Source organism: Pteropus alecto, unplaced genomic scaffold (genome assembly GCF_000325575.1).
Source record: "Pteropus alecto unplaced genomic scaffold, ASM32557v1 scaffold189, whole genome shotgun sequence".
In the NCBI taxonomy this organism is placed as follows: Eukaryota; Metazoa; Chordata; class Mammalia; order Chiroptera; family Pteropodidae; genus Pteropus; species Pteropus alecto.
Genome location: NW_006442117.1, coordinates 2,695,405 through 2,721,436, shown reverse-complemented (window position 1 = coordinate 2,721,436; position 26,032 = coordinate 2,695,405). Strand labels below are relative to the sequence as shown.

Genomic DNA, 26,032 nt, shown 5'->3' with positions numbered 1-26,032 from the left:
TATGGACAGGCATTTTCGCAATCATATTGGCCAGTTCTTTCAAAAATTACTGGATATGATTTCTCTTAGGATGGAGACTAATTCAAAATGGCCAAATATCATTCTACCTTCTTTTATCTTCGACATGCTTTTCATCAGATATTTTTTGACAAGTCAGGAATCATTCTCCATAAAAAGGACAAAAGAAATCGAATCAACCTGCTATTTCTCTCTCATCTCTTATACTACATCACATATATCTTAACAATATGAATCGAACATGAAAATATTAATTATGAAATAAAGGCAACAAGTAGATGGGTGTTCATTATACTTTTCTCTCCATTTCTCTCTGTTTGAAAACGTTCAGGATAAAAGATAAAAGAAATGTATTAGTACAACAAAAGTGCAGACTTTCTTGTGCTTTTTACTCTAAATAAATCTTAAAAGCTTCTTTCCTGGTGTTCACATTTTTTCACAAGTTGCTTCTGAGGCTTGGCTTTACTGATAGTTCTCCTAAGAGGTCTGTTCAGCTGACTAAAGGTCGTTGGTAAGAGCCTGCCTCTTCTACCAATTCAGTAATTCCCTTTGTATGTTTCTCTGTATATCTTTCTCACTTAATTTTTTGAATAGATGATACTCAAGTATAAAAGGGACACGATGAAAGTCCCCTTTCACTCCGGCCAGCCGTCACCTCTTCCCACTGGCAACCACCTCATTAGTATCCCATGCACACTTCCACACGTACTTTACGATTATACAAGCAAATATATTCTTTCTTTCTTTACATAAATGATAGTGTACTATATAAGTGGTTCTTACATTTTCATTCCTTACATTTTCATTCAATAATATATCCTAGAGATGTATCCACAGCCACGTCAGGAGCTTTAAAAATTTTTTTTTTTTAAGGCGAGGCAACCCTCGGTTGACCTCACAGATTGCAAGGACCTTGTCATCTTACAATCTCTTACTTTATTTTATTTTTTAATGCCTACACCACCTGGTCTTCCTAGGTGGTCTCCCGTTCAAGTACTAACCACACCCGACCCTGCTTAGCTTCTGAGATCAGCTGAGACTGGGCTTGTTCAGTGTAGCATGGCTGTAGACAAGAGCTTTTAAAATTTTTATGGCTACATATTTATACAGGTAAACCATAATTTATCAAAATGGTATTGCTGAGTCGAAGGGATGTGCATTGTTAATTTTGATAGCTAATAACAAGTGTTCTTAGTAATTCTTGTTTTTTTTGATGTATCTCCTTGGTCACAAGAAACAAAAGAAAAAAAACAAATGGGATTATATCAAACTTAAAAAGTTTCTGCACAGCAAAGGGAACCATCAACAAAATGAAAAGACAACCTACTGAATGGGAGCAGGTGTTCACCAATGATACAACCAACGAAGGGTTACTATCCAAATTTTACCAGAACACATACAACTTAACACCAAAAAAAAAATCCAATCGAAAAATGGGCAGAGGACATGAATAAACATTTCACCAAAGAGGAAATACAGATGGCCAACAGACATATATGAAAAGATGCTCAACATCACTAATCATCAGAAAAATGCAAATTAAAACCACAACCAGCCATCACCTCACACCTGTCAGAATAGCTATTATCAATAAATCCACAAACAACAATCATTGGCTGAGGATGTGGAGAAAGGGAACCCACGTGCCCTGTGGTGGGACCACACATTGGTGCTGCCACTATGGAAAACAAGATGGAGGTTCCGCAAAAAACTATAACCCAACAATTTCATTTCTGAGTATTTATCTGAAGAAATCTAGAACGCTAATTCGAAAAGATATATGTACCCCTATGTTCACTGCAGCGTTATTTACAATAACCAAGATATGAAAGCAACCTAAGTGTCCAATGATAGACAACTGGATAAAGAAGAGGTGGTACATATATGCAATCGAGTATTACTCAGCCATAAAAAAGAATGAAATCTTACCATTTGTGACAACATGGATGGACCTAAAGGGTATTATTCTAAGTGAAATAAGTCGGACAGAGAAAGACAATTACCACACGGTCTCACTTGTACGTAGAATCTAAAGAACAAAATAAATGAACAAATAAAACAGAAACAGACTCGTAGACACAGAGAACAAACTGATGCTTGCCAGATGTGAGGGGGGTTGGAGGTCTGGGTGAAAAAGGTGAAGGGATTAAGAAGTACAAATTGGTAATTACAAAATAGTGACAGGGATGTAAAGTATAGCATCGGGAATATAGTCAACAAAATTATAATAACTGTATAGTGTCAGCTGAGTACTAGACCAATCGCTTCATAAATTATATAAGTATCTAATCACTATGCTGTACACCTGAAACTCAAAATTACAATGTCAACTCTAATTGAAAAATTAAAAAAAAAAAATTCCTACAACTCAAAAAAAGACAACTAAAAAATAGACAAAAGATCTGAATAGACATTTATCCTAAGAAGATATACAAATGGCTAATAAACACATGAAAAGATGCTCCACATTCTTAGTTATCTGGGAAATGTAAATCAAAACCACATTGAGGTATCATTTCACATCCACTAGGACCGCTAAAATCAAAATGACAGATGGTAACAGGTGTTGGCAAGAATGTGGAGAAATTGGAATTCCAATACACTGCTGGTAGGATGATAAAACAGCGTAGCCACTTTGGAAAACGGTGAGGTAGTTCCTAAAGCTGTTAAACATGGAGTTGACACAGAATTCAGCAATTCTACACCTGGGATACCCAAGAAAAATTGAAAATGTCCATATAAAACTTAAACGCAACTCTTCATAGCATAATTATTTATAACAGCTAAAAAGTAGAAAGAGTGAAAATCTGTATCAACTAATGATGATTAAACAAAAATTTGGACTATCCAGGCAGATTTTATTGTAGAACACCAATAAAAAGGATTAAACATGCTATGATGTATAAGAACCTTGAAAACATTATGCTAAATAAAAGAAGCCAGTCGCAAAAGGCCATATGTTGTATAATTCCATTTATACGTAATTTCCAGAATAGGCAAAACCATGGATTAAAAAAAGGGGGATGTACATTTTTTTTTGATAGCTAAGGACAAATATTCCTTTTAAGTGGCTGTACCAAATTACAGTCCCAATAGCAGTATATAAGTCCCTGTATCAGCACAACCTTGCCCTTCACAGGATATTAACAAACTTCCAGTTACTTGTCAGTCTAATAAGTAAAATATGGATTTTATTTGCATTTCCTTTCACGAGGGAAGCTGAGCATCTATTCGTTTTGTTTTTTTTCCTGTGAACTACCTGTTCACATCCTTTGCTAATTCTTCTATTAGTTTATTGATCATTTTAAAAATGTTTTTAAAATCTAAACATTTTAAAATGTTTTTAAATGTTTCTATATGGTCTTAACAATGGGATAACTACATAATTCCTCAAATAAAATAATTTGAAAAGAATTGAAAGGAGGGATGCAAGCAGATACTTGTATACCCATGTTCGTCGAATTATTGTTCGCAAATTGCCAAAAGGTGTAAACAACACACATCTGTTAAGGGACAAATGGATAAACAAAATGTGGTCCGTCCATACAATGGAATATTACTCAGCCTTAAAAAGGAAGGACATTCTGCCACATGCTACAATGTGGATAAACTTCGAGGACAGTATGCCATGTGAAATAAGCCAGTCATGAAAGGACAAATACCGTATGGCTCCACTTTATTTATTTGTTTGTTTTTAGGCGAGGCAACCCTTGGTTGACCTCACAGATTGCAGGGACCTTGTCAGCTTACAATCCTTTATCTCTTATTTTTTACGCCTACAGCACCTGGTCTTCCTAGGCGGTCTCCCATCCAAGTGCTAACCAGGCCCGACCCTGCTGAGCTTCCGAGAGCAGACGGGATCGGGCTTGTTCAGGGTGGCGTGGCCGTAGACCTTATGGCTCCACTTTAAAAAGGTCCCTCGAGCAGTCAAAATCATGGAGACGGAGAGTGGATTGGCGGGTGCCAGGGGCTGAGAGCCAAGGGGATGGGAGCTGTTCCATGGCTGAGTCGTTCTGCGAGGGGAAGAGGTCCGGAGACGACGGTGGTGACAGGAGCCCGACGACGTGGGCGTCCTTAGCACCGGGGAACTGCGCACTTAGACATGGCGGTAAATTCTGTTACCTGTACTTTACCACAATTTGAAAATTGATTTGAAATCTAATTCCCCATATTTTAGGTTACACAGAGCTTTGATTTGCTCCAGCTTTAATTGGGACATTGAATCATTAAGAATACAATGGTTCCTCCCCATTTTTCGAAATATACTTCCTAATGGTCAAAGCAGCATTTTGATCATATCTGATGACATGTGACATTTGATTCGCTTGGGAAGACTTAAAAACGGCAGTGTCTTTTCCTACGATTTTTCAAATTCTTCCACTTCACCTCTTTCTTCCTCCAAAGAAATCTTTCCTCTCATTTTGTTTCATCCAAGGAACTTACATGGTCAAAAAAAAAAAAAAAAGAAAGAAAAAAGAAAAATGATCAGGCCATTTCCAGGGGAAACGGGCCTCTGGCAGAATTGAAGACAGCTGAGCTCTTCCGTCACGATGCCATCTCGTTTTGTTCCACTTTTACAATCTCTATCAGAAGCGACCACTCTGTTCTTCTTACCAAATGGCATACAGCACGATCTCTCTCTCTTCTATCTCTTCCTCCTGTTATTGTTCTTTGTGCTAGCCACCCGAATGCCACTACTCCTGGCTCTAAACAAGTATAACTGTCTTCCTGACATACACTCATCTCTCAAATCTTATACTGGATTGTTCTGCACGAAGACATGCATTTCCATTCCGATAACGAGCCTTTCCCAGGCAATTTTAGTGACAGTCACGGTATTGCATACGTCTTCCTCGAATGAAAACTTGAGACCATGAGTTCAGTTACTGTGTTTTTGCCAGTTATCTCTTCCTAAAATCTTTTGGCTATTTCCTCCAGTACCTTGGTAATATATTACGCTCTTTCTTCTCGACAGCATCTAATTTCAATAGTTTCCTAAATTTTTTTCCTCTTTGTAAAAGTTTAATATCCATTTTTCGCAATCCTAATCATTTTCTTGATTCCCACTGCAAACTATTTTCCCAGTTTCCTGTGAGAGGCAGAATACTTTAGAATAGAGCTAGTCATTACTGGAGAAGACAAGAAAAAAGGAGACGGGCCAGGATTTGAATTATTACATATGCCATATTAGGAAAAAAAGATGGGAGGGACTACATGTCACTGGTTAAGTCATGACCACCGGAAATTCAGAGGGAAGGAGGTCAAGGTTAATGTCCGCCATCAATGGATTCAAGAAACATAGATGGCTCCCCCAAAAAGGAGGGACAGTCCAAGCTGATGTTTCTCGGAAACCAGAGGCTGCATCCAGGAAGCCTGGTAAAGAAGTAGTTCAAGTCAAAAGACGAAGTTGGGGCGACTACCGAGTGGAGGGCGCCCTCACTCTCCAGGAAGCTGGGGAACTAGGCCGATTGCGGTGTCCGGCCTAAGCGAGGCGTTCTTTCCCCGAGGTCCATGAGCTCGCCGGCACCTTCTAACCCAAGATTTTCACTAACTTGTAACTGAAATTTTGCGTTTTCCTAAATCATGAACATTGATAAAAAACTCAGTTGGGTGAACAGCACCTACGATCACAAATACTTTATATCACATTGCAGCTATTACAGATCTCTCAAAATATTTTACATTCGTCACTATGTCACAAGTACAATATTTATTATACCTGCCACTAGATTCTGTCATTTAGTGGACAGGTATCATTCTATTACAATTTTAAAAAATTTTTACAACTTGAAGATAATCGATTTCATTTGAAATCCTATGTATTTTCTGCTTTTAAAAGCACGCTAACAAGGAGTTCACATGCTTCATCAGACTGCCTTTATCTTAGAGAACCAACAGAGCAAACTGGAGAGCATGAGAAGAATTAGGCGGTGAGTCTCCAGCATCGACAGCAGAACAAATTATTGAAATGAAATTATGGAGCACTTTACAATGTACTTTCATTTTCCTTAACTGTATGATATTAATTCAAAATTTTAACAATTTATTCAATTCTTCTAAAAAATAACTTTTTTTTTTTTTTTAATGGAAGACTGTTAACCTAGGAAAGGCACCTAAACGAAGAGCAAGAGTCCCATCTATGCCACCGAAATGGTTCTCACCTACTGTCTTTTTTAGCCCGGCATCTCCCTTTTGGGGAAGTGCATTTTCTCTGCCCGGTGGACTGCCACTCACCCACTAGAGAAGTGGACAAATGGCCCAGGACATTTCCTTGCACCCAGCAACTGGCTCATGTGTGAAAATCCTAACCCAAGCAGAGCCAATCTTTTAGGAAATGACGTTAGTCCTTAAAGAGAGGATCCATCTCTTTCTTTCCCAAAACTGTAAAACAAAAGGACCACTTAAACCTGGAATAGCTAAGGGATACCTCTGCCACTACACAGAAAAAAATCTCTCTGAAAATAAAGCCAAACAGAAAAGCAGAGTCGATCCGGCCATACCAAAAGCCTTCATTAACTCAGTTGAATAAACCACTAAATTCCTTTTTCTGCTTCCATCCATTTGAGCTGGGTTCCTTTCTCCTGCAGTGGAAAGAACGCTGAAAAATACGTAAGAATTTAGGTCATATCTGTTCCCCTCTAATGTTATATGGACATTATATGCAGCCAGTCTGCTGGCTAGAAATTCTACCTCTCCTACTACATGCTAGTTATGGGACCTCTCCGTTTCCTCATCTGTAAAATGCAGATATTAGGACCTACCTCACAGGGCTGTTGGGAGAATTAAATGCCATCACATGCGCAAATGCTCAACGTAAACAGCAAATGTGGACATTTTGATCATAAAGACCTCGATTAAGATCATGTTAGATTCTACATTTAGATAAGGGGGAAATATTCCATAAATCCAAAGAAATCTGTTACAAGTTCAGAAGAACAGAGGCTGATCATCATCAGAGCTAATCAAGGTAGCCCACTGCTCACAGGACGGATTCATCGTGATGTTTCCTGCCTTCTTTAGCCAAGAGATCCAAACAGACGTCTGATGCAAGACAACAAAGGTAAAAGCACTGGCACTTGATGAATTAATATTAGAGAAAAGACTTGTCAGTATGAGTTCTATTATCTTTTTAAATGTATTGTCCCAAATCTTTCTCGAATGTGTGTTCGCTATTATACCAAAATAATTGGCATGCGGTCTGACGTATCATTCACACGCTGACACCCACAAGTAGGAAACTCAACCTCCATGGGAAACGCACTTAACTGACATTTAGGAGCCCTCGGTAGTGAGCCTGGCTCAGGCACTAACCAGCGGTGAGTCCTTAGAGTCCTTCCTTCACCTTTCTGCCACAGAGAATGTAAGGTAGTAAAAGACATGTTTACGTGGAACCTACAGTCTAACTGAGAGAGACGATTAACAGTAAAACACTCAGACCGAAAATCAGGAACACAGGGATCAAACTCAATGACAGGAGAACCATGCAGACAAGAGTGAGGGTCTAGCCCCGGGGAAGCTATTATGGGGGGTAGAAAGTAAGAGAACAAACTTTCCAGGGAAATGTAAGAAACTTAGGGGGAAAAAGTTGGGAAATGTAAGAGGGTTTCACTAAGTTCATGTTGGGAGATTAAACATGGGGATATCTTTAAATATTTAAGGGAGAAAATGTCATCTGCTTTCAAATTACCACTGAAAATGTAACAATTTCCAAGTATTTAGCCCAATTTTAAACAAAACCCATCTGCTGTCCTGTCTAAAAAAATGCAATTGTGCTGAAATAAACAAAATTAATCATCTGATCATTTTTTAGGTGCACAGTTAAGTGGCATTATATTCACACTGTTGTGCAACCAATCACCAAAACCTTCTCATCTTGCAAAGCGGAAACTGTATACTCCTTAAAGAACGCCCCATATCCCTCCCTTTCCAGCCCCTACCTTCTGTTTCTATGAACTTGACGACTCTAGATCTCTCAAGTGGAATCCTACCATATCTGTCTTTTAGGGACTGGCTTATTTCGCTGAGCAGAAAGTCTTACTGTCCTTTCATGTGCTTCATGCTTGATGTCACAGCCTGTGACCAAGTTGTTACCACAGGTCCTCTGCCCTCACATACTAACTTATGTCACATCATATCAAGTAGCTCCTCCAAAAAGCTTTAGTCATTTCCAAAGATGCTGTAGGCATGTCTTCTCCTCTCTCAAACACCAATGACTTAAATCTACACCAAATCCACAATTTTTATGACAAAACTATATGAAAGAAAACTAATAAAACTGATGAACAAATAAGTTTTGCTCTTTCACTATACGCTTTCGAATACTACCAAATCTTCCAAATCGCTTCTCTACAAAGTCATTGCAGCAACTCCAGATAACTGGCAAACCGGTGTTCCCCTTTCCTGGTCACCCCTACTTGCTGGGTAATATTCACTTCACACTTAATATGTCCAGCATATTGTTTTCATTTGACTCTCTTGCAAACTTCCCCACAAAATGCTAAGGCGGGGAAAGTATCACATACTTTTTAAAAAATAAACTTTGAAGTGGTAAGTATAGGAAAAATATCATACTAAGATGTATGATAAATTAACTTCAATAAACCAAAAAGAAACAAGATCAAAACCACCGGAAAACACTAACAACTACTAGCTTTATTGTTGAACATTTACATTTTACAAAAATAATTGAGTATTGAGATGATCCAGGAAGCTTGTTTAAAATCAGTAACTTAAACGTAAAAACAATATTGTTCTGCAGCGCTAAGAGTCTATTAAGACTGAATTGGAGTCAATTAAGTATGCACAGTAAAATTCAAAAGTTAACCACTGTAAGAACAGAAATAGAGAACATAGGTTAATATATCTTCCAAATGGGAAGGGAAAAAGTGAAAACAAAACTTCGATTTTAAAAAAAGGCAAGAAAAAAGATTTTTTAAAAAGGCAAATAAAGTACAAAGTATAAGATGTAGAAAAAGACCAAATCCATTCATTATGAAGAGCCTCCTAAAAGCCAGATACCGTTTTAGGCACTAGGGTTTAGCAGTAAAGGAAACAGAAAAATGCCTGCTTTTATGAAACTTCTATCCTAGTGGGGCGAACATAATAAACCAGATAAATGAACAAATCACATGGCATGTCATGTGATGCTAAGTACATAGACTAGTGCAATGACGACGTAAGGAAAGGTACCTACAGCAAGGCCTCACTGAAAGTATTCAAAACACCAAGAGGCAGTTTAAATGGCTGAACCACGTGGACACACTGGGGAAGAGCATTCCGGGCAGAGTGCAAATATCCTGAGGCTAGAATGTGCTCCAGGAGGCCGCGGAGCAGAGCAAAGGGGAGAATATGACATCAGAGGCAAAGCAGTCGGCAACATATGGGACCTCAGGGGCCACTCTAAACACTCTGGCTTCTACCCTGAGTGAAATGGCTAGCCCTTGGAGGATTTTCTGAAAGGAGGAAGGTAATTTGATTTTTTTTTTTTTTTAAAGAAGGATCACTGTAGATGCTGTGATGCAGCCTGAAGAAAAGAAAAAGCAGACCGGATAAGGGGGTACTGCAGTCATCCAGGTGAGAGGTGACTGTAGCGTGGAAAAGTTAAGGTGGCGAGAAGGGTTTGGGAGTCTGGATAAATTCTGAAGCTGGAGCCCAGAGGATCTGCTGATAGATCACGATGTGCTGCGCAAGGGCTGAGTCAAGGATGACTCCGAAGGTTCTGGCCTGAACGAATATCTCACTAGTGACAATGACCATGTACAATAAACCTGCCCATCGAAAGGCAGAGACTGTTGACTTATAAAAATATATATATATATATCCCCAGAGGTAGGTTGTTTATAAAAGCATACAGAAAGGCTAAAAATTAAAAAGATGAAAAAGGTTGAGAGGTTATCAAATAACAGCGGCCATGGCTGTATTAATGCACGTCAGACAAAAGAGAAATCTGCTCTCTTAACCTCTGACAACTGTCCTGCCCTAACAGTCTGGCATTGGTGAGCCGTCTTCCCAGGGGGACCGTAGTTTCTTTGGGGAAAAGGGTGTCAACAACCTCACTTGGATTCACTCGCAACTTAGGGCAGTCCCAGCCGGTAGTCAGCACTACGTAAAAATTTTAAATATTCTCCACCCACTTAGTTATCTCTCCTTCATCACAAATGTTACGTGATTAAGAAGGACAGGTCTGTTTCTCTAAGGCGACACCAACTCATTGGTCGCCTGTAGCAACACCATCTCTTCCAAAGGGACAAGCGAGTAAGGCGCCTCTGGGAAGCGCAGGGCGGCGCTGCCCACCCTGCTGCGCCCGGTCAGGGGGTAATTTGATGGCACCCACGCACGCGGCACCCACGCACGCGGCACCCGGACACGTGCCCGCCCGCGCGTCTGGGTTCCCACGAAGCCGCAGGGAGCAGGCAACGCCTGGCTCTGGCTACCTGGGAAGTTTCTAAGGAATTTCTAGGAAAGGAAAGAAACACCGAGAGCACAGCAGGGCGGCTGCTTGCCGCAGGCAGCCGGGAACGCAAGCCCCTCGGCTCCCCGGCCCACCGGCGCTCACCTGCCCGCCGCCGGCCGGGTGGTCAGGGCGGCGGCCGCTCGCACGCGCCGACCCGCAACAGAGCTTCCGGCCCCGGCCGGAAGTGCTTCGTGAGGAAGACCGGAAGTCCCGCCTCCGCAAGCGTGAGCGACGGCCGCCGGAGCATAGCCTCGGGTGTCAGCTGGACCTGGTAGCCGGCGGTTTGGTGGGCCTACCGAGACCTGGCCGCTCACCCGCCCTTGTGCTGCCGGAGCGATTCCCCGAGCCTAGAGGACAGAACAACCCGAGGAACGCTCACGTTCCCGTTCACTTGTTATCTCGAAAGCGAGTTACAGAGCCCTGCGTGAAATTCAGCTCCGTGTTTATTGAGTCTACCAGGTAGAAAGCATGTGGTGATCACAGGGAAGAATAGTGATGACGCCTCAAAAACTGGGGGGAGACAATTTAACCAGCTAAAACATAAGGCAGAATGATAAGAGCGATAATAGGAAAAGCAAATTCCGTAGTCATGTCAATTTCTAAGTGACAGTCTCATGTAAATACTTCTGATTTGTTAGGATCAAATGAGATGACGTGTAAGTAAACGTCTAGCAGTGGGGTCTGTCGGGTCCCACTTCTGCCTGGAGGGGCTGAGCCATGTGGATCATTCTGAGGCTCTTCCCATCCAGGTGTAGAGCTTCAAGTACGAGGTTTTCCGATGTAGCATCCCACATTTATTTCAACTTTGTGGAGCCTGCTTCACAGCCCAGGCCTGAACTCTCTTAATTCTTACCTTCACTCCTCCAAATCCTACACTTTCCCTGGCATTTTTTAAAGACTCTCCAATCCCTCTGGTGTGTGGCCTCCCTTGTTCCAGCAAGTTAACAAACCTAACTTTGTTAGACTACAGGTTTGTCTCTGATGGGCTTTATCAGATGGGGTTTGTCCCTGTTTATTTTTGCCAAGCCTGCACGAATGAAGGTTGGAGGACACCTTTAGTCCCATCTTAGAAAAAAACTTAAGCAGAGTAAAGATAAATTATTTGCTAAGTCTTATCTGTGACCTGAAAGGAGCTGTGGGCTTTTTAACATCCAAGTTTTTAGGTTCCTTTTTGGCAGAGAAGGACCAGTTTTTGAAAATTATTGGCATCCACCAAATTCAGACCAGCTTTTCTTTTCTTTGTACAATACTTTCTTCTCTCCACTAAATTGTGACAATACTTGCCCGGTTTTGCCTAGAGTGAACGAATGATCCCTCCCTGCCTTCAGTTTTTTTTTCTTCATATTGATCCTGTGCACTGCTGCTTCAACCGTGTTCATCTCGGTAAAGCGCTTTCTCTGCTCAAGTTTTCCTTAAAAGAGGTCCGTACAACCTGTCTCACTCCTCACCTCCCGCTCACTTTAATCCTTTGCAGCTCGGCCTTCTGGCTCTTTTCCCTCCAATTCTTCCATCACCTTCTCGAATGTCACCAGTGACTTCAAATCACCAAGGTCTCATGTCCCTTGATTTCTCTACAGCATAGGTTGCTAAGGTTAATTATCCCCCTCTGTTAGAAAAATCTTATTTAAACCATTGTGGAAAAAGCTCAAACTTAAAATACTGAATATTTGCAGTGCAATCCACTTTGAGTCTCATCATGCATTAAGTAAATATTTAGTGAGTGCCAGCTCTGCACCAAATACTATTTTTAGGTACTGGCGATATAGCCGTGAAAAAGGGATGCAATGTTCCAGTCCTAGACATATTTATATCCTAAACATATGGGACAGATGATACATAATTTCAGATTATACTAGATGCGATAAAGGAAACTGATGGTGCTATGATTAAGAAGGTACCAACTTAAAGTAGAAAGGCCAGAGTCAAGTAAGATAAAATAGACTTACTAGGTTTTGGAAGATAAATGTCAGTGTCCTTGACAAGACCAGTTTTGGTATAGTAGACTCAGAAGCCAAACAGCTGGGTTAAAGTAGAAAGGAAGTTGAGGGTCAAAGCTAAGTAACTGTTAAGAGATCTTCCAATTGCCATAGTCAATGAACTTTTTGTTTTTTTCCTTTGGACAGGGAGATACAAATCACTTTGGAAATCTTTGGAAAGCTATTCACATACATGCAAATTTTGCATATTCTTGTAGGGAGTTACTTAATCCTTTAAAGCCCATTAATGGACCCCAAAGGTGTCCATGGGTCACGAATTAAGATTCTCTCTTTTCAACGACCTGGTGTCTTCTACCTTCCTGGGTTTCTTATTCCTTCGATTGCTCCCTCGCTGGCACCAGGTCTTGCCTTCTGCTCTTCCCGTGCTACACACTCTCTCAATGACGTCTGCTTTGACTTTTGTTATTGGGACCATGACACTTATTTCAGTAGAGAAGCCCTTTGGTATTGTAGAGTAACTTAAAGGAAGAGTAAGCTCAGAGTTAAGCTGACACAATTTCAGAGGGTTTATTTGATTTCATAGTGTCCGACTGGACATTGTAGGAGTTGAGGCTATGATAATTGTTCACAAGGACATTCAAAAAAGGTTTGTATGAAAAAAAGCAATCGTCTACGGCCACGCTACCCTGAACACACTCGATCCCGTCTGATCTGGGAAGCTAAGCGGGGGCGAGCTTGGTTAGTACTTGAATGGGAGACCACCTAGGAAGACCAGGTGCTGTAGGCGTAAAAACAAACAAACAAATTTCCGCTACCAAAAACATCCCAAACAACTTCTATGTGCACGTCCACACTTTGTCTCCAGCAGCTGTGTTGTACAGAGCCTGCGGCAGCTGCACATGACTCTTAAAGGGGCCATGTCCCCGAGCGGAGTTTCGCGATGACGGACCTGCTCACTCTGAGAACCAGGGCTGGTTTGGCTGCGCGCAGGGGGGCACCAGGGACTTACTGGGGGACACTGAGTTGTCAGAGTGAGGGCCGAGGTAAGACTCGCTCTGTACAGAAGTGCCGGCGGTATCTGTTGTTCCCTGCTGAGCGCCCCTCTTCCCAGTGGGTGGACACAGCGCCACCATTGCCATGACATCATCAAACTGGATAACAGAGGTCGCTCAGCCCAGAGGATTCCCTGAAATGTTGGAGGGACTTCTTTAAGAAAAAACATTTATAAAAAACAGGAATAACGAATGGTAATAACTACATTCCTGTCAAAAAGTACTTTAATGGAAAAGAATTAAGTGCTCCAACTAAAAGACAGAGTGGATGAATGGATAGGAAAACAAGACCCCTACATGTTGCCTACAAGAGACTCACTTCAGATTGAAAGACACACAGAGATTAAAAGGAAGGGAATGGAAAAGGACATTGCTTTGATGGACCCAGAAGGTATTTAAGTCAGAGAAAGAATAGCACTATATGATTTTACTTATATGCAGAATCTAAGGAATAAAAAGAACTAATCAAAAACAGACTCACAAATATAGTGGACAATTTGGTGACGGACAGAGGGGAGGGGGTTAGGGGGCCTGGGAGAATGGGGTGAAGGGTTAAAGAAGTACAAATTAGTAGCTGATGGATGGTCACGGGGATGGGGAGCACGGCCTAGGGAATGCAGTCAGCAGGGATACACTGGCTCCGTGGAGGGTCAGGGGAGGGAGCAATTGGGATCATTTTACGAACTATATAGGTGTCTAACCAATGTACTGTATACTTGAAACTAATTTAAAAAAAAAATAAAAAGAAAAAACATATTAATTCTCTCATTGTAACATTTTAGAATCTTCCAGATCTGTCCTTCCAGCTCCATCACAAGGTGGAGTCAGCCTTTCACTGTGAGCCTCACAGTGACATTTGTGGCACCTTATGACATGCAGCTTTTCCTGTTGGCATGCTGGGTTGTGAAGGTTAATTTTACGTGTTAACTTGGCTAGGCCACGTTGTTTACTGGTGCTTTATTTTGTGCTTGTTTATTGTTGCTTTTAATATTTGAATAAACATTCACATGCTTCAAAAATCAAAAGTAATAAACGGGTGTACAGTGCAAGCCTCTCTTGCTACGCCTTGTTCTCAGAGGGAGCACCAGGTTCAGGTTCAGGACAAAGAACCAAGACAGAACAAGAACCAGAAAAGAACCACAACAGCAAGTACTGTTTAGCCATTTGGTCAGTCTGCTACCAGATGAGTGGACTCCGACAGTTTTCTTCAGTCAACAATCTCCCTTTGACAGCTGGGCAGTGGGAGGAAGGATGAGCGACTTCCTGCCACCCTTGGGCTTCTGTATGGGAAGGCAGGGTACCCTCCTTGGCTGTATACAACTGGGAAGAGGTAATTCACCAAAACGAAATAAGCACGTTATTAGGAAGAATTAGGACCGGGAAACTGCCAATAAACAACAAAGGTGTCCCCTTATAGGTCCCCTTATAGGAGCTTATGCCTTGTTTTATTTTATGTATATAAGTAACAGTGTAACAAAAATAACCTAGGTCAACAGTTGAGGTCCAAGATAACTGTTTTTTTTTTTTTTTTAAAGAGATGGATAGTACATTATTCAAGTTGGAGACACAGTTATAAATCCCCAGTAAATGTTTTCCAGCTGCCTTAATGGAGTTAGCATCTCGCTATCAGAGAACAATTCATCTGTTGGTAATAACAAAAAGACCCTTTACTGAGTCAGTCTTATGCCTTTTAATGGATACTTATTACCTTAGTTAACTAAAGGCCATTATTTAAGCTTTGCTTTTTAAGGTCTCTACTAAATACTTATCTAAAGGCCATTCTCTTACTCATTTTCTATTCAGGTGGACGGTGTGCTTTGTTTCTTTTAGTTACATCGTTACTATTGTTATTATAAAGGCATTCTGATTTGGAAACAATGTCTTCAGCAAGTTAATTCAACCTAGAGCAGATTTAATGGGTGGCAGGGGAACATTTTAGAAACAAGTATATTAGTACAGGCATGAAAGTTGGAAAATGTCTTTAGGTGAGAATGAAACAGGCAGGCTCAGGTGAAGTAAAGGGATATTGGGAGATAAGATGGGAAGCGGATTATAGCTTTGACAGTGAAGTTCAAGTATCTGTCCTGTAAGGAAATAATTTTTGAACAGTGGCATGAAATGAAAGCATATAATTAAGGTTAATTTGCTAATTGGGGCAACCTGGGCTGAAGAAGAGACAGGATTTCAGGAATACAAAGGACATTAATTATCCATACAGGCTTTGATGGTATTCCAAGCCAGGAGGAAATAATTTTTTCTTTCTTGCAGAAATCACTAGCTAAATGATATTCCTGTGAGCCATGATATAACAGAGTGAACTCCAATAAATTCTTCTAACAACTTCCTCATTAAATTGATAGCCATAAGGTGATTTTGGTCTCAATAAATTGAGAATTTCTCTTAATATTTACTTATTTAGGCGAGGCAACCCTCGGTTGACCTCACAGATTACAAGGACCTTGTCAGTTTACAATCTATTATTATTATTTTTTAAAATTTTTTATGCCTATCTCCCATCCAAGTACTAACCAGGCCTGGCCCTGCTTAGCTTCCGAGATCAGACGGCATCCGGCTTGTTCAGGGTGGCGTGGCCACATACAGAATTTCTCTTAACACTAATGACCTTCTTCACGGTGCTGAATCCTCTCTTAGCTTTCTCTAAACTATCAGCAACTATATTCAATGTTTTTCTAAGCCATATAATACTGTCTATAATTACATATATTTTATATCTTTAGTGCTAAGTCACACAGTGAATGCTATAATTTAATATTTATCTTCAATCTAGAGCTTTGTGGACCTAAAGTGGCCAAGTTTAGGATTACATACATTTAACACCCTTAACAAATTGTTATTTCACTTGTTACCAAACCACAAAAGCGTTTTCATAAAACTTGCTAGAGAATCTGTTTGTCTCTTGGAATTGCTACTTTGTTTCATTTTCAGTTTCCTTTAGTTTTACGTGTCTAATTTTTTATAGTTAATTGATTTTATCTGACAGCTTTAAGACATCATTTTTCTTATAAAATATTAACACGTTAGAATATCATTGATTAAAGCTAAAAATCTTTAAATTTTTTCCTTTTCAAATGTTTATTCCCATTTTGCAATCTCTATTAAGTGACCGTGCAAGTTTTGGTAAGACTTAAACCTACTTTCACAGACTTCCATCAGTACCGTCTCCCCCACTGGGTCCAAATAGATTCCATTATTCATTATACCAATTCTCAGAGATTCAGATATATTTTTTTTATGTACAGTAACAAAAGTAATTCAAAGATGATAAAATGGCCATTCTCCTAAAGCATAGAGTGCTTTATAAAGAATGTACGTGAGTTATTGGTACCAATGTTTCCAGGATGTCTTTATGAAAAGATGCCCATTAAGCAATGGTCATGAAATATTCTACACAATTAACTTGAACTAATGGGTTATTAAATTTTACATTGCTAATGTTATTGCTTATTGCACTATTGTATATTTTTAACAACCAGTACAGAATACAATAAAATTATGCTATATACTACTTATAAGGTCCAATGTATCGAATCACATAAAATGTGAGATTGCATTATTACATGATTAATGAAATACCAGAGGAAATCTGCAGTTAGCCAACTGGAAGTGGTAGAAGTTGCAGAGCCAGATGACAATTGCGTTATACATGAATTTCCATTGTTTTGGTGTCCATTATCATCAGTCTTTTTCTGTATTTCGGCCACGAAGTATCAGCTCTTCATTGTATAGCAGTAAAGCCTGTTCTCAATGAACAGGGAAAATGGAAACTAGGCGACAGGTAAGAGACATCTCAAAGGACAAAACTATATGACCTGGGAGGACTGGATAGATATAGGAGGCAGGGGTAAAAAAATCACACATTCCTGGATCACTTAAACAGTGAGGACGCTGATAGGAAAGGCTGGGGGAGAATGGTTTCTTACCACTATCTGGATTGGTAGAGGGATGGGACGGAAGGTGTACGTTGGTTTTAATTACATTATTTCAAGGTGACAACAGAAAACTCAGGTGAATAGGCAGTTATAGATACAGAATCTGAATTTGAGGAAGCCGGTCTTTTGATATAATGGTAATTACAGACAGAACTGGGAGAGTAAAGAGTCTAAGAATGCTTTCAGAATGGAAGAGAATGCTGAATAAGAATTGTTAAAGAATGAGAGATAGAAGAACCACATTAACATAAAAGCTAACATTTGAAGTTTATGATCTTTTTACATTACATATTAAATGAAACCCTTGAGAGGTGGGAGATTAGTTTCAAGTAAATTTATTCATTCATACATATTTAAGTGCTACTGGGAATATCAGGCTGAATAAGTCAGTTCTTGTCCTTAATGATTTTCCAATCCGATGGGAGAGGCAGACAAGTAAACAAGTAATTAGGGGCCCTGGTTCCAGCACTAAGAATACTGTTTAATAATTGGCTATTTACTTACCAGTCTCTATTACAGAAAAAGCACATTAGGTTAAGGGATAGTATCTAACACTCGTACAGCTCCAAAGCCTAGCAAAGGATCTAGCACACAGGCACAAATATGAGAGTAGACTGTCTCAGCAGTGATGAGCATTCTATCAAGGCAGAGCATAAGGTGTGTGGGAGAGGAAAGCGTTAGGAAATATGGCTAGTCAAGGTAGGCTGGGGCTCCGCTTTTGGAAAACTTTATACAGTATGCCAAGGAATTTACAGGTGGCCTTATTGGGGATGCAAAGAAAATTTAAAACATGAGAATGACAATCAGATTTGTGCTTTGAAAGACAACTTTGGTTGGCGTGTGAAGGATAGATTGGAGTGGGGAGAAATTATAGAAAGGAAACTGTTATTACAATAGGCTAGTGCTTTCCAAAGTTTTAAACACGTTTAAGTGCGCATATGGAATGGGAGGCCAACTGTGTAAGAGCAAAGTGCTTTGTCCCATATTCAAAGTCCTGGCTCCGCTCATTAAACGCTTAAAGGAAAAACGGAAAACATCTGGTACCAAATAGGTACTTTGTAAACGTACATTTCCTTTCCCTCGGTCCGCTGATATCAAGACCCAACGGATAAATCCTGAAGATGTAAAGCAGGGGATGAAATTCGTCCCCAAGAGGCAGAAAGGAAGGAAAACCAAGAATGGGAGAGTTTGTTTGGCCTAGAGCAGGACAAACTTTTCATGATGAAAGGCAGACTATGTGAAGACAGACCTAGAGGGGAGGACATTTAGAAGAGTTTACATTTCCTGGGAGAAGAGTGGAGAAGCAGCGGGAGACTTTAGATTGACAAATTTTTAATCTCCATCAGAATTAGATGACAAACAAAAGGGCTACTGAGGCTGTAATACATTAACCTGCAATGGCTACAATAGTTTTGAAAATATTTCCCAGCAGCACTCAGCAACATGGGAGAAACAAAGAATGTGTTCGGCTGGATTCATCTAGGATTGGGAACTGGCAGGATGAGAGGGGTCAGAGAAGAGAATGATCTGAGAAAGTTCTCGAAAGGCTCCCTGAAGTGAAGGATACAGGGTACAGGTTAGAAGGAAACAAAGTCGAGTTAGGTCGTTGATAGAGTGGACCAGAGATGATTTAGTCTTGCTGACGTCAGAAAGTATTTTATGGCAACACAAACGGACTTCATTCTTTTGATTTTTGCAAATAAATAATATTTTTTATTAAGCATCACAGACTAGAAACTGTGAAAATAAATGTTTTAAAATTATATGTCTTCAGAATGACAAAATCCAATTCTTACTTGGGTTACCACAGGATATTCCTTTATGCAGAACAAAAATGACTGTACTGAAACCTAAGTAGGTACATTAATACCAAGTGGTCCCCAACCTTTTTGGCGCCAGGGACCGGTGCTCCTATGAGAATCTAATGCCTGATGATCTGAGGTGGAGCTGAGGCGGTGACGCTAGCGCTGGGGAGCAGCTGCAAAAACAGTTTTGTCTGCTGCTCACCTCCTGCCCTGTGGCCCAGTTCCTAACAGGCCACTGACCTGGTAAGGACCCAGGGGGTTGGGGATTCCTACATTAAACTACTCATTATATTCTGGTTTTCTTCTGTATTAACTGTGACTGCAGTTCAAGTGAAAAGAATGGATTTTTGATTATTCAGTAGATAAAATGATTCTTTATAAGTCCCCAATTCAATGTTCAGCATTCATCACTGACCTTTAAAGGCAAGATAAAAATGACAAAAGAATCATGAATAGCACCAGGCTGAAATTAAATTCATCAGATAAGAAATAATCTACTTAAGCGGTCTTTATCTTAAAAGTAACATTTTGTCTACATAGTTAGCGTTAGATCGTTTTTGAGTAATCATTAAGCTTTTTTTTCTAAGTTATGGGTCCACAAGCACAAAATTCAAATTCCCATAATGTAGCACAAATACTCTTGTATTAATTAAAATGGAAGATTCAAATTATCTTAAGGATTAGTAAAGGCATACCTGACTTTTCAAAAAGGTTTACATTGAGTGCTTTGGTGAAAATTTCTCATACAAGAACTGGTGATTAGATCTCAGATAACATCCTATAGGAACCAATCGAGGAAAACACAATGTTTCCGAGAAATATAAACTTTCATTTTGTGATGGCAGTAACACTTCCACACAGGATTCATGATTTTTTTCCGACCTTTTTTGGACCACAGAAGGCTTGGGTGGGGTGGGGGGGCTGGAAATTACACAAAAGGAATGGTGAGGGTTAAGGCCCTATAAAGCTAATGTTAGTGCCTAATAGCGTAGCCTTCAGGCACTAGCTCTCAGGTTCACACTTTTCTTCCCTTTAATGGTAGAGATTAAAGATGTCTACTTCCCTTCCCGTTCAAGTACCAACTGCCTTGGGGGAGGGCAGTGGGCCTGGGAAGGAAAAAAAAAACCCACTTCCCCCTGCTTTCTACATGAAGTGAGCCAACAGCTTTTATAATTCTTACTACTATTGATGGGAAAATATACAAAGGTTTTAAGGCTCCTTCTTAAAATACTTTCCCATGTACTTTCCTAAATGGAAAGACACTGCTATTTTCAGATACTAACCAGTTTTGGGGCACCAGTTACACTAGGAAGAAAAAAGAAAGAATTGGGGCTAGTATGTAAAGGAGACTCCTCGGTTAAAGAGCAGAATTTGCCTGGCAGGAAGAAAGGGGAAAGGAAGGGGGTAAGAAAAAGGACGCGCATGCTTACTGTTTGTCACTGTCAGCCCGCTCACGGGAGACTTCAGCGAGGGCGTTTCCGGGGAGGAGACAGATATTCTTCTACGCAGCAACATTTAGGAAGGAGGCTCTGTGGTCTTCGAGCTAGCTAGCGAACAGAAAGTGGCCTGAAGTGGTGCCTCGCTTGGAACTGGGGTAGATGAATTGGGAGCTGCCCATATTTCAGTTAGGAAGAATCTGGATAAAAGTTCCTGGAAGCTGAAGTCTCTTTTTTGACAGGAACATTCACGGCAGAGTAGGCCACAAGGACCCAATACAGCACATTCTGACGTTCAAATTAGGCCTAATTAAATGCAGCTCCTTTTGACTCTGTTTGATGATGATTACCTGTAGAGAGTGGTTCTGAATTGCGACCACCTCACCTACATCACCCCTAGTCACTCAGTTTTGAGACAAACACCTAGGTCCAAATTTTTAAAAAGGTAGACTAAAAGACACACTGCCCGCCCCCCCCCAAATCAACTAAAATAAGCTATCAGGCCTAATCTAGAATGACTTAATGTATTATTCATTCTCTGCTTTGAACATTTGACTTAAGTACTTTATTAGAGCTATTAGCTCAGGGTTCCCACCAAGTGCATCAATTTGTTTATAGGCTTTAGATTCAAGCTCTTCAAGAGTATTTCGAGTGTATTCAAAAGAACCTACGTTCTCGAGATAATATACACAGTATTTTTTAACATCTATGTTTTCGGTTCTCTGGCGCAAGATATTCTGCACCTGGGTGCTTTCCGGCCTTGACCAAATAGCATGAATAGTAGGGAATGAGAACTTTCCCTCTGTTAGATCTTCACAAAAGCTTTTGTTTTCACTGTACTCTTTGGAGTGTAGATTAGCATAATCATCTCTAATTTGGAAAAAGAGCCCAAGTGTATCAAGTAGTGGCTTTAAATCACTTCTGTAATCAGAAAACAACTGCATGAGACCTACTGCTAATCCAAAGAGTCCACCGGTCTTCTGCAGAACCATAGCTTTATATTCCTCTTCAGTGGGACAAATATAGTTATCCCTCCAATAAATATCTAGGCACTGGCCCTGATGGAGTTCCAAAAGCTGGCGGGTAAAGATCTTTACTGCTTCTGGGTGATCAAGGGTTAAGACTTTCTCTAGGCCAAGAAAATATATGTAATTGGCAGAATTGATGACAGATGGAATTCCATAGATGCTGTGTGCCACTGGAAAGCCACGTCGGAGTTTTGAGTTGTCTTCAATATCATCGATGAGTAAACTGGCGTTATGCAACATTTCCGTCACTTCAATGATAATCTAACAAAAAAGGCGATTGAAAAATTTTTTTCGTATTTTAACTATCCAAAACAGCTTATAAATATCTAATTATATTAACAGATTACAAGGGTTCTCAGGTTTCTAAGTTTTTAAAACTAATAATTATTTAGCAACTCCAATATAAAACAGTATATTGCATGAGCATTAAATGGAAGTAAGAGCTAGGAGTATTTTTACGTGACACATTAATTTCTTGGGGTTAAGAACAAGGTTATAATTGCCTAAATACCTGTAGCTTGTCTTCTGGAACTTTCAGCCAATGATTAAATGCCTGTGAAAGTTTGGTTCTCACTTGTTTACCTGCAATTAAAGAATAAAACTTGGCAATAAATTAATTAACATCTTAATTATAAAAAACACATTCAGAAACTTCCCCTAAAATGGATCAGACTTGATAAATCCAGCGCCATCAATCCATTATCCACTGCAGAGCCTGTGTCTTCTCCTGCTGGGCCCCTACTGGCTCCTTCTGTCGAAATTCACATTCTAAAACCTACAACCTTAAAATCAGGGCAGGAAAGAGACATTCTAAAGTTGCAGTGGCCCGCTAGCAAGCCCACTACTTTAATTTTAACTTTTATCAACGATTTTGGAATGGAATGAAAGTTTTAGAAATTTTGGTCTAATTCATTCCTTTTTTGAAAAGGAAGCCCGTCTAGTTAGCAGCAGTTAATTAGCACTGTCCATTTCAGAGAAGATATTCAGAGAACACTAGGTATTTCTAATGAAATGTACTTTGCTATTGAACTACCTCTTAAAATTATCCACCACCGTCTATGGCCATGCCACCCTCAGCAAGCCTGATCCCCTCTGATCTCGGAAGTTAAACAGGGTCAAGCCTGGTTAGTACTTGGATGGGAGACCACCTAGGAAGACCAGGTGCTGTAGGTGTTAAAAAGATAAAAATGTTCTATATGTTTCCTGCATGCACAGTAACATCCTAATTTTAGGTTTCAGGAAAATAGTTACATAAAAGTTTTAGTGAACAAAAACAGTATTCTAAGTCCTATCTATGTTTTCTTTATACCGATCACTCGGACAAATGAATATACAAACTGGACCATACTGACAATGCAAAACTGTGCAAAGTGACCCATACTGCTTTAGCAAACAAGTTTAGGAGACAAAGAACACAGACAATCCAGGTTGAGCCACATTTTCCTTCTACTTCAGAATGTACATAGAAAACAGACAACGGTTTAACGTAAAAGTACCACAGTTTTAATATTTTTTTCCTCTGACCAGATTCTAGGGTCTGGCTTGATATTTTTAAGCCCTCAAATCGTTTCCAATAGGCACTAGTCACAGAGATCCCTCAAAATTAACACAATTACTATTTCCCTTTTAAAATCTTAACATTATCAACTCTCTGTAGCCTAGCTTCTCCACTCCCAACTCCACCCTCCACCTCCCACTGCAAAGGCTTGGGGCCCTGCACTAGGGCAAAAAAGCAAACATAAATAAAAGTCATTCTATTTCATTCATTTCAGAAAATTCTAATACCAACAATTATTTATGATTATAACCTTTTATAAGCAAGAGTAACAATAAATGGTCTGGTCCACCTTTAAATCATTTTAGTAACACTGAAAAATAGGTTTATTATGCATAATGCAATTTCCTATTTAGGGAAATCCTTTGAGATTATATTTTGTCAAGGATGCAACAATATATTCAGTTAAAAAAGGTGAGATACCCAATGAGTTTTAAATATGTAATCTAATGGCTTAAAATATTACTTTTAGATAATGAGGACTAAAAGAATTGTTACAGAGTAAGTTAATTTCATAGGTAACCATTGTGGTTAAAATGTAATGATAGGCAGTCCTGGCTTTGCAGAGTGGCAGAGTCTCTGGAACGGGAGATACTTTAGACTCTTGCCAGTACTGATAACTGGCGTGTTTTATGGCAGCCCATTTCCAGCCAGTGTTTGCCAACGGGTTACAAAGCAGTGCAGCGACACATGGGCAGAGTGTGGAAGAAAGTGTCATGTTTCTCAGTGGAAGACCCTAGTAGCCTAAGAACTGCAGTGTGTGCGTTCATAGTAGAAAACATGAACGTGGAAAGTAAGTGAAGGTTTTCGTTACTGTACAAATTGGCACAGATTTCCCTGACAGCTATGCAATAGGGAACAGGAATGTGTGGCATCCGTAAAGAATAAAACCTCCAACGAGGTAATCAAACGTTTTAAGTATTTTATTTTTTAAGTATGTTACATAATGGTATGTTTTTTAAAGGGTATCTCAAAATTGTTCCTTTTAAGAACAAAGAATTATAAAGTTCTATTTATCATTTTTCTCATAGGTTATCACCTTAAATGGAAAATGTATGTAGAAAACAGACAACGACTTAACTTACAGGTGCTGCAGTTTTAATACTTTTTTCCTCTGACTAGATTCTAAGGTCTGGCTTGATACTTTTAAGTGCCCAAATAGTTTCTAAGAGGCACTAGTCTCAAGAGCTGGCAAGTTTAACCTCTGTATGCTAACGTTTGCATGACCAATACTCTAAAAATGACCCTATACGTATTTAGTTACTGAAGTACTACCTGGTAATTGAAGTAAGTACTTGTAGGGTTCTAAAAGAATTCTTTGGGCTGTTTTTTGAGTCTTCTCCATTGTGTCTGAATTTCAAAGCCGATCTGTTAAAAAAGAGAAACAAATATGCTCTCATTAACGAAATTATCTTCGAGTGTCAAACTGCAAAGAAATTTGTGTCTCAAGATGTTTTTGTAAAGGTAGACTTTGTTTCATTTTTAAGGAAAATTCTACATGTATGAATCTTGAAAACATTACGGCGAGAAGCCAGTCACAAAAGACCACGTATCGTATGATACCATTTATATGAGATGTTCAGTAGAGGCAAATCTACAGAGATAGAAAGTAGATTAATGATTGCCTAGGATTGGGGTAGGGAGAATGAGGAGTGACTGCTAATGAGTATGGAGTTTCTTTTTGGAGGCACCAAAATGTTCTAAAATTAGGTCGTGGTGATGCCTGCGAACCCTGTCAGTATACTAAAACCTGTCAAATTGTATACTTTCAATGAGTGAACTATATGATACGAAAATTATATCTCATTAAAAAAAGTTTGATCAAGTGATTGGCCAAAGTATTCACCTGGATTTTAAGTTACAAAATTTATATTAAGCCTTTGCTATTTATTCAACCATAAAAGGCTTAAATCGTTGACATCAAATCAATGTTAAATCCACAGAATTAGATCATTATATATCTGACTGATTACATATATCAGTAAACGTACTTTTTTTCCTGTAACTGTTAAGACAAATTAGCATGTTTTATATATTTAAAATTTAGGGGAAAACGCTCCTGCATTTTCTCTATAATCGACCCATTTCAGAGATTCTGATTTAAGACATTCATTTACTTGAATGCGATCGTCATTAAAAATATTCTCTTAAAGCCTGTGAGATTTTGCGTCCCCCCACTGCTCATACTTTACAAGTTCCCCTTTGACACAAGACTTTCCAACATGTTATTCTGTCTGGAAGGCTGTTTCCTTAGTTAACTCCTGCCACCCCTTCAACTCTCGGGTCGATCCTCATTTGCTCGGGAAAGCCTTCCGTTAGCTTCCTACGCCAAATTCCCTACCTGTGATTCTATCACCTTGTAACTCCTTTGTAGCACTCACCGCTGTTGCAATTTCATACGCGCTTGCGTGTCCACTTTATTTAATACCCATCTGTCTCACTAGGCTTAGAGGTCTACTAAGGCAGGAGCCGTACCAATTCTTCCCCGTGGTAGGATCTCAATAAATACGTGAAGAACCGACCGAAAAACGGAAAGTGCCTTCTAACGTGTTAGGTGAGAACATCAGAGGAACGGTCTGGTTTCGGAGCGGCTATCTAGAGACATATAAATAGAAGCGCAGCTGTAAAGTGCAGTTTACCCTTCGACTCAAACTCCGGGAGATGACGGGTCTGGAGAAAACTGCCTGAGAGATGCCTCCAGGGTCGTCTCTGTCGGCAGAGCCGCAGGGTCCACGAAGCTCCCGCTTCCTCTCGGCTCAGACTCCCCCTTCCGCCCCGCTCGGTCCCCTACCTCCCTG

At 39.9% G+C, this 26,032-nt stretch overlaps 2 protein-coding genes and 3 pseudogenes across 6 annotated transcripts in view; 2 read left to right on the top strand and 3 right to left on the bottom strand.

Annotated features, from left to right (window-relative positions):
• The window catches only part of TBCE (tubulin folding cofactor E), a 58,638-nt gene extending 47,959 nt beyond the window's left edge, over positions 1-10,679 (bottom strand). For both annotated transcript variants that reach the window (XR_003042810.1, XM_006920731.3), the window contains exon 1: positions 10,574-10,679. The gene's annotated coding sequence lies outside the window, so the exon portion shown is untranslated. The remainder of the gene's footprint in view (positions 1-10,573) is intronic.
• LOC112470056 lies at positions 3,792-3,910 on the bottom strand (annotated as a pseudogene).
• Positions 10,680-13,076: 2,397 nt separating the features above from the next.
• On the top strand, positions 13,077-13,195 carry LOC112470064 (annotated as a pseudogene).
• A 3,339-nt stretch (positions 13,196-16,534) lies between these two features.
• The window catches only part of GGPS1 (geranylgeranyl diphosphate synthase 1), a 9,963-nt gene continuing 465 nt past the window's right edge, over positions 16,535-26,032 (bottom strand). The window contains exons 2-5 of one of the 4 annotated variants that reach the window (XM_015596266.2): positions 25,710-25,829; positions 24,510-24,602; positions 22,191-22,261; positions 16,535-21,940 (exon numbers count right to left, since the gene is read on the bottom strand). In XM_015596266.2, coding sequence (XP_015451752.1) covers positions 21,179-21,940; positions 22,191-22,261; positions 24,510-24,579 — 903 coding nt within the window. In that variant the 5' untranslated portion in view covers positions 24,580-24,602; positions 25,710-25,829 and the 3' untranslated portion in view covers positions 16,535-21,178. Of the gene's footprint in view, positions 21,941-22,190; positions 22,262-24,509; positions 24,603-25,615; positions 25,830-25,873; positions 26,027-26,032 lie in introns of those variants that run through there. The other 3 variants (XM_006920729.3, XM_015596267.2, XM_006920730.3) reach the window with 3 other exon arrangements.
• LOC112470068 lies at positions 22,734-22,852 on the top strand (annotated as a pseudogene).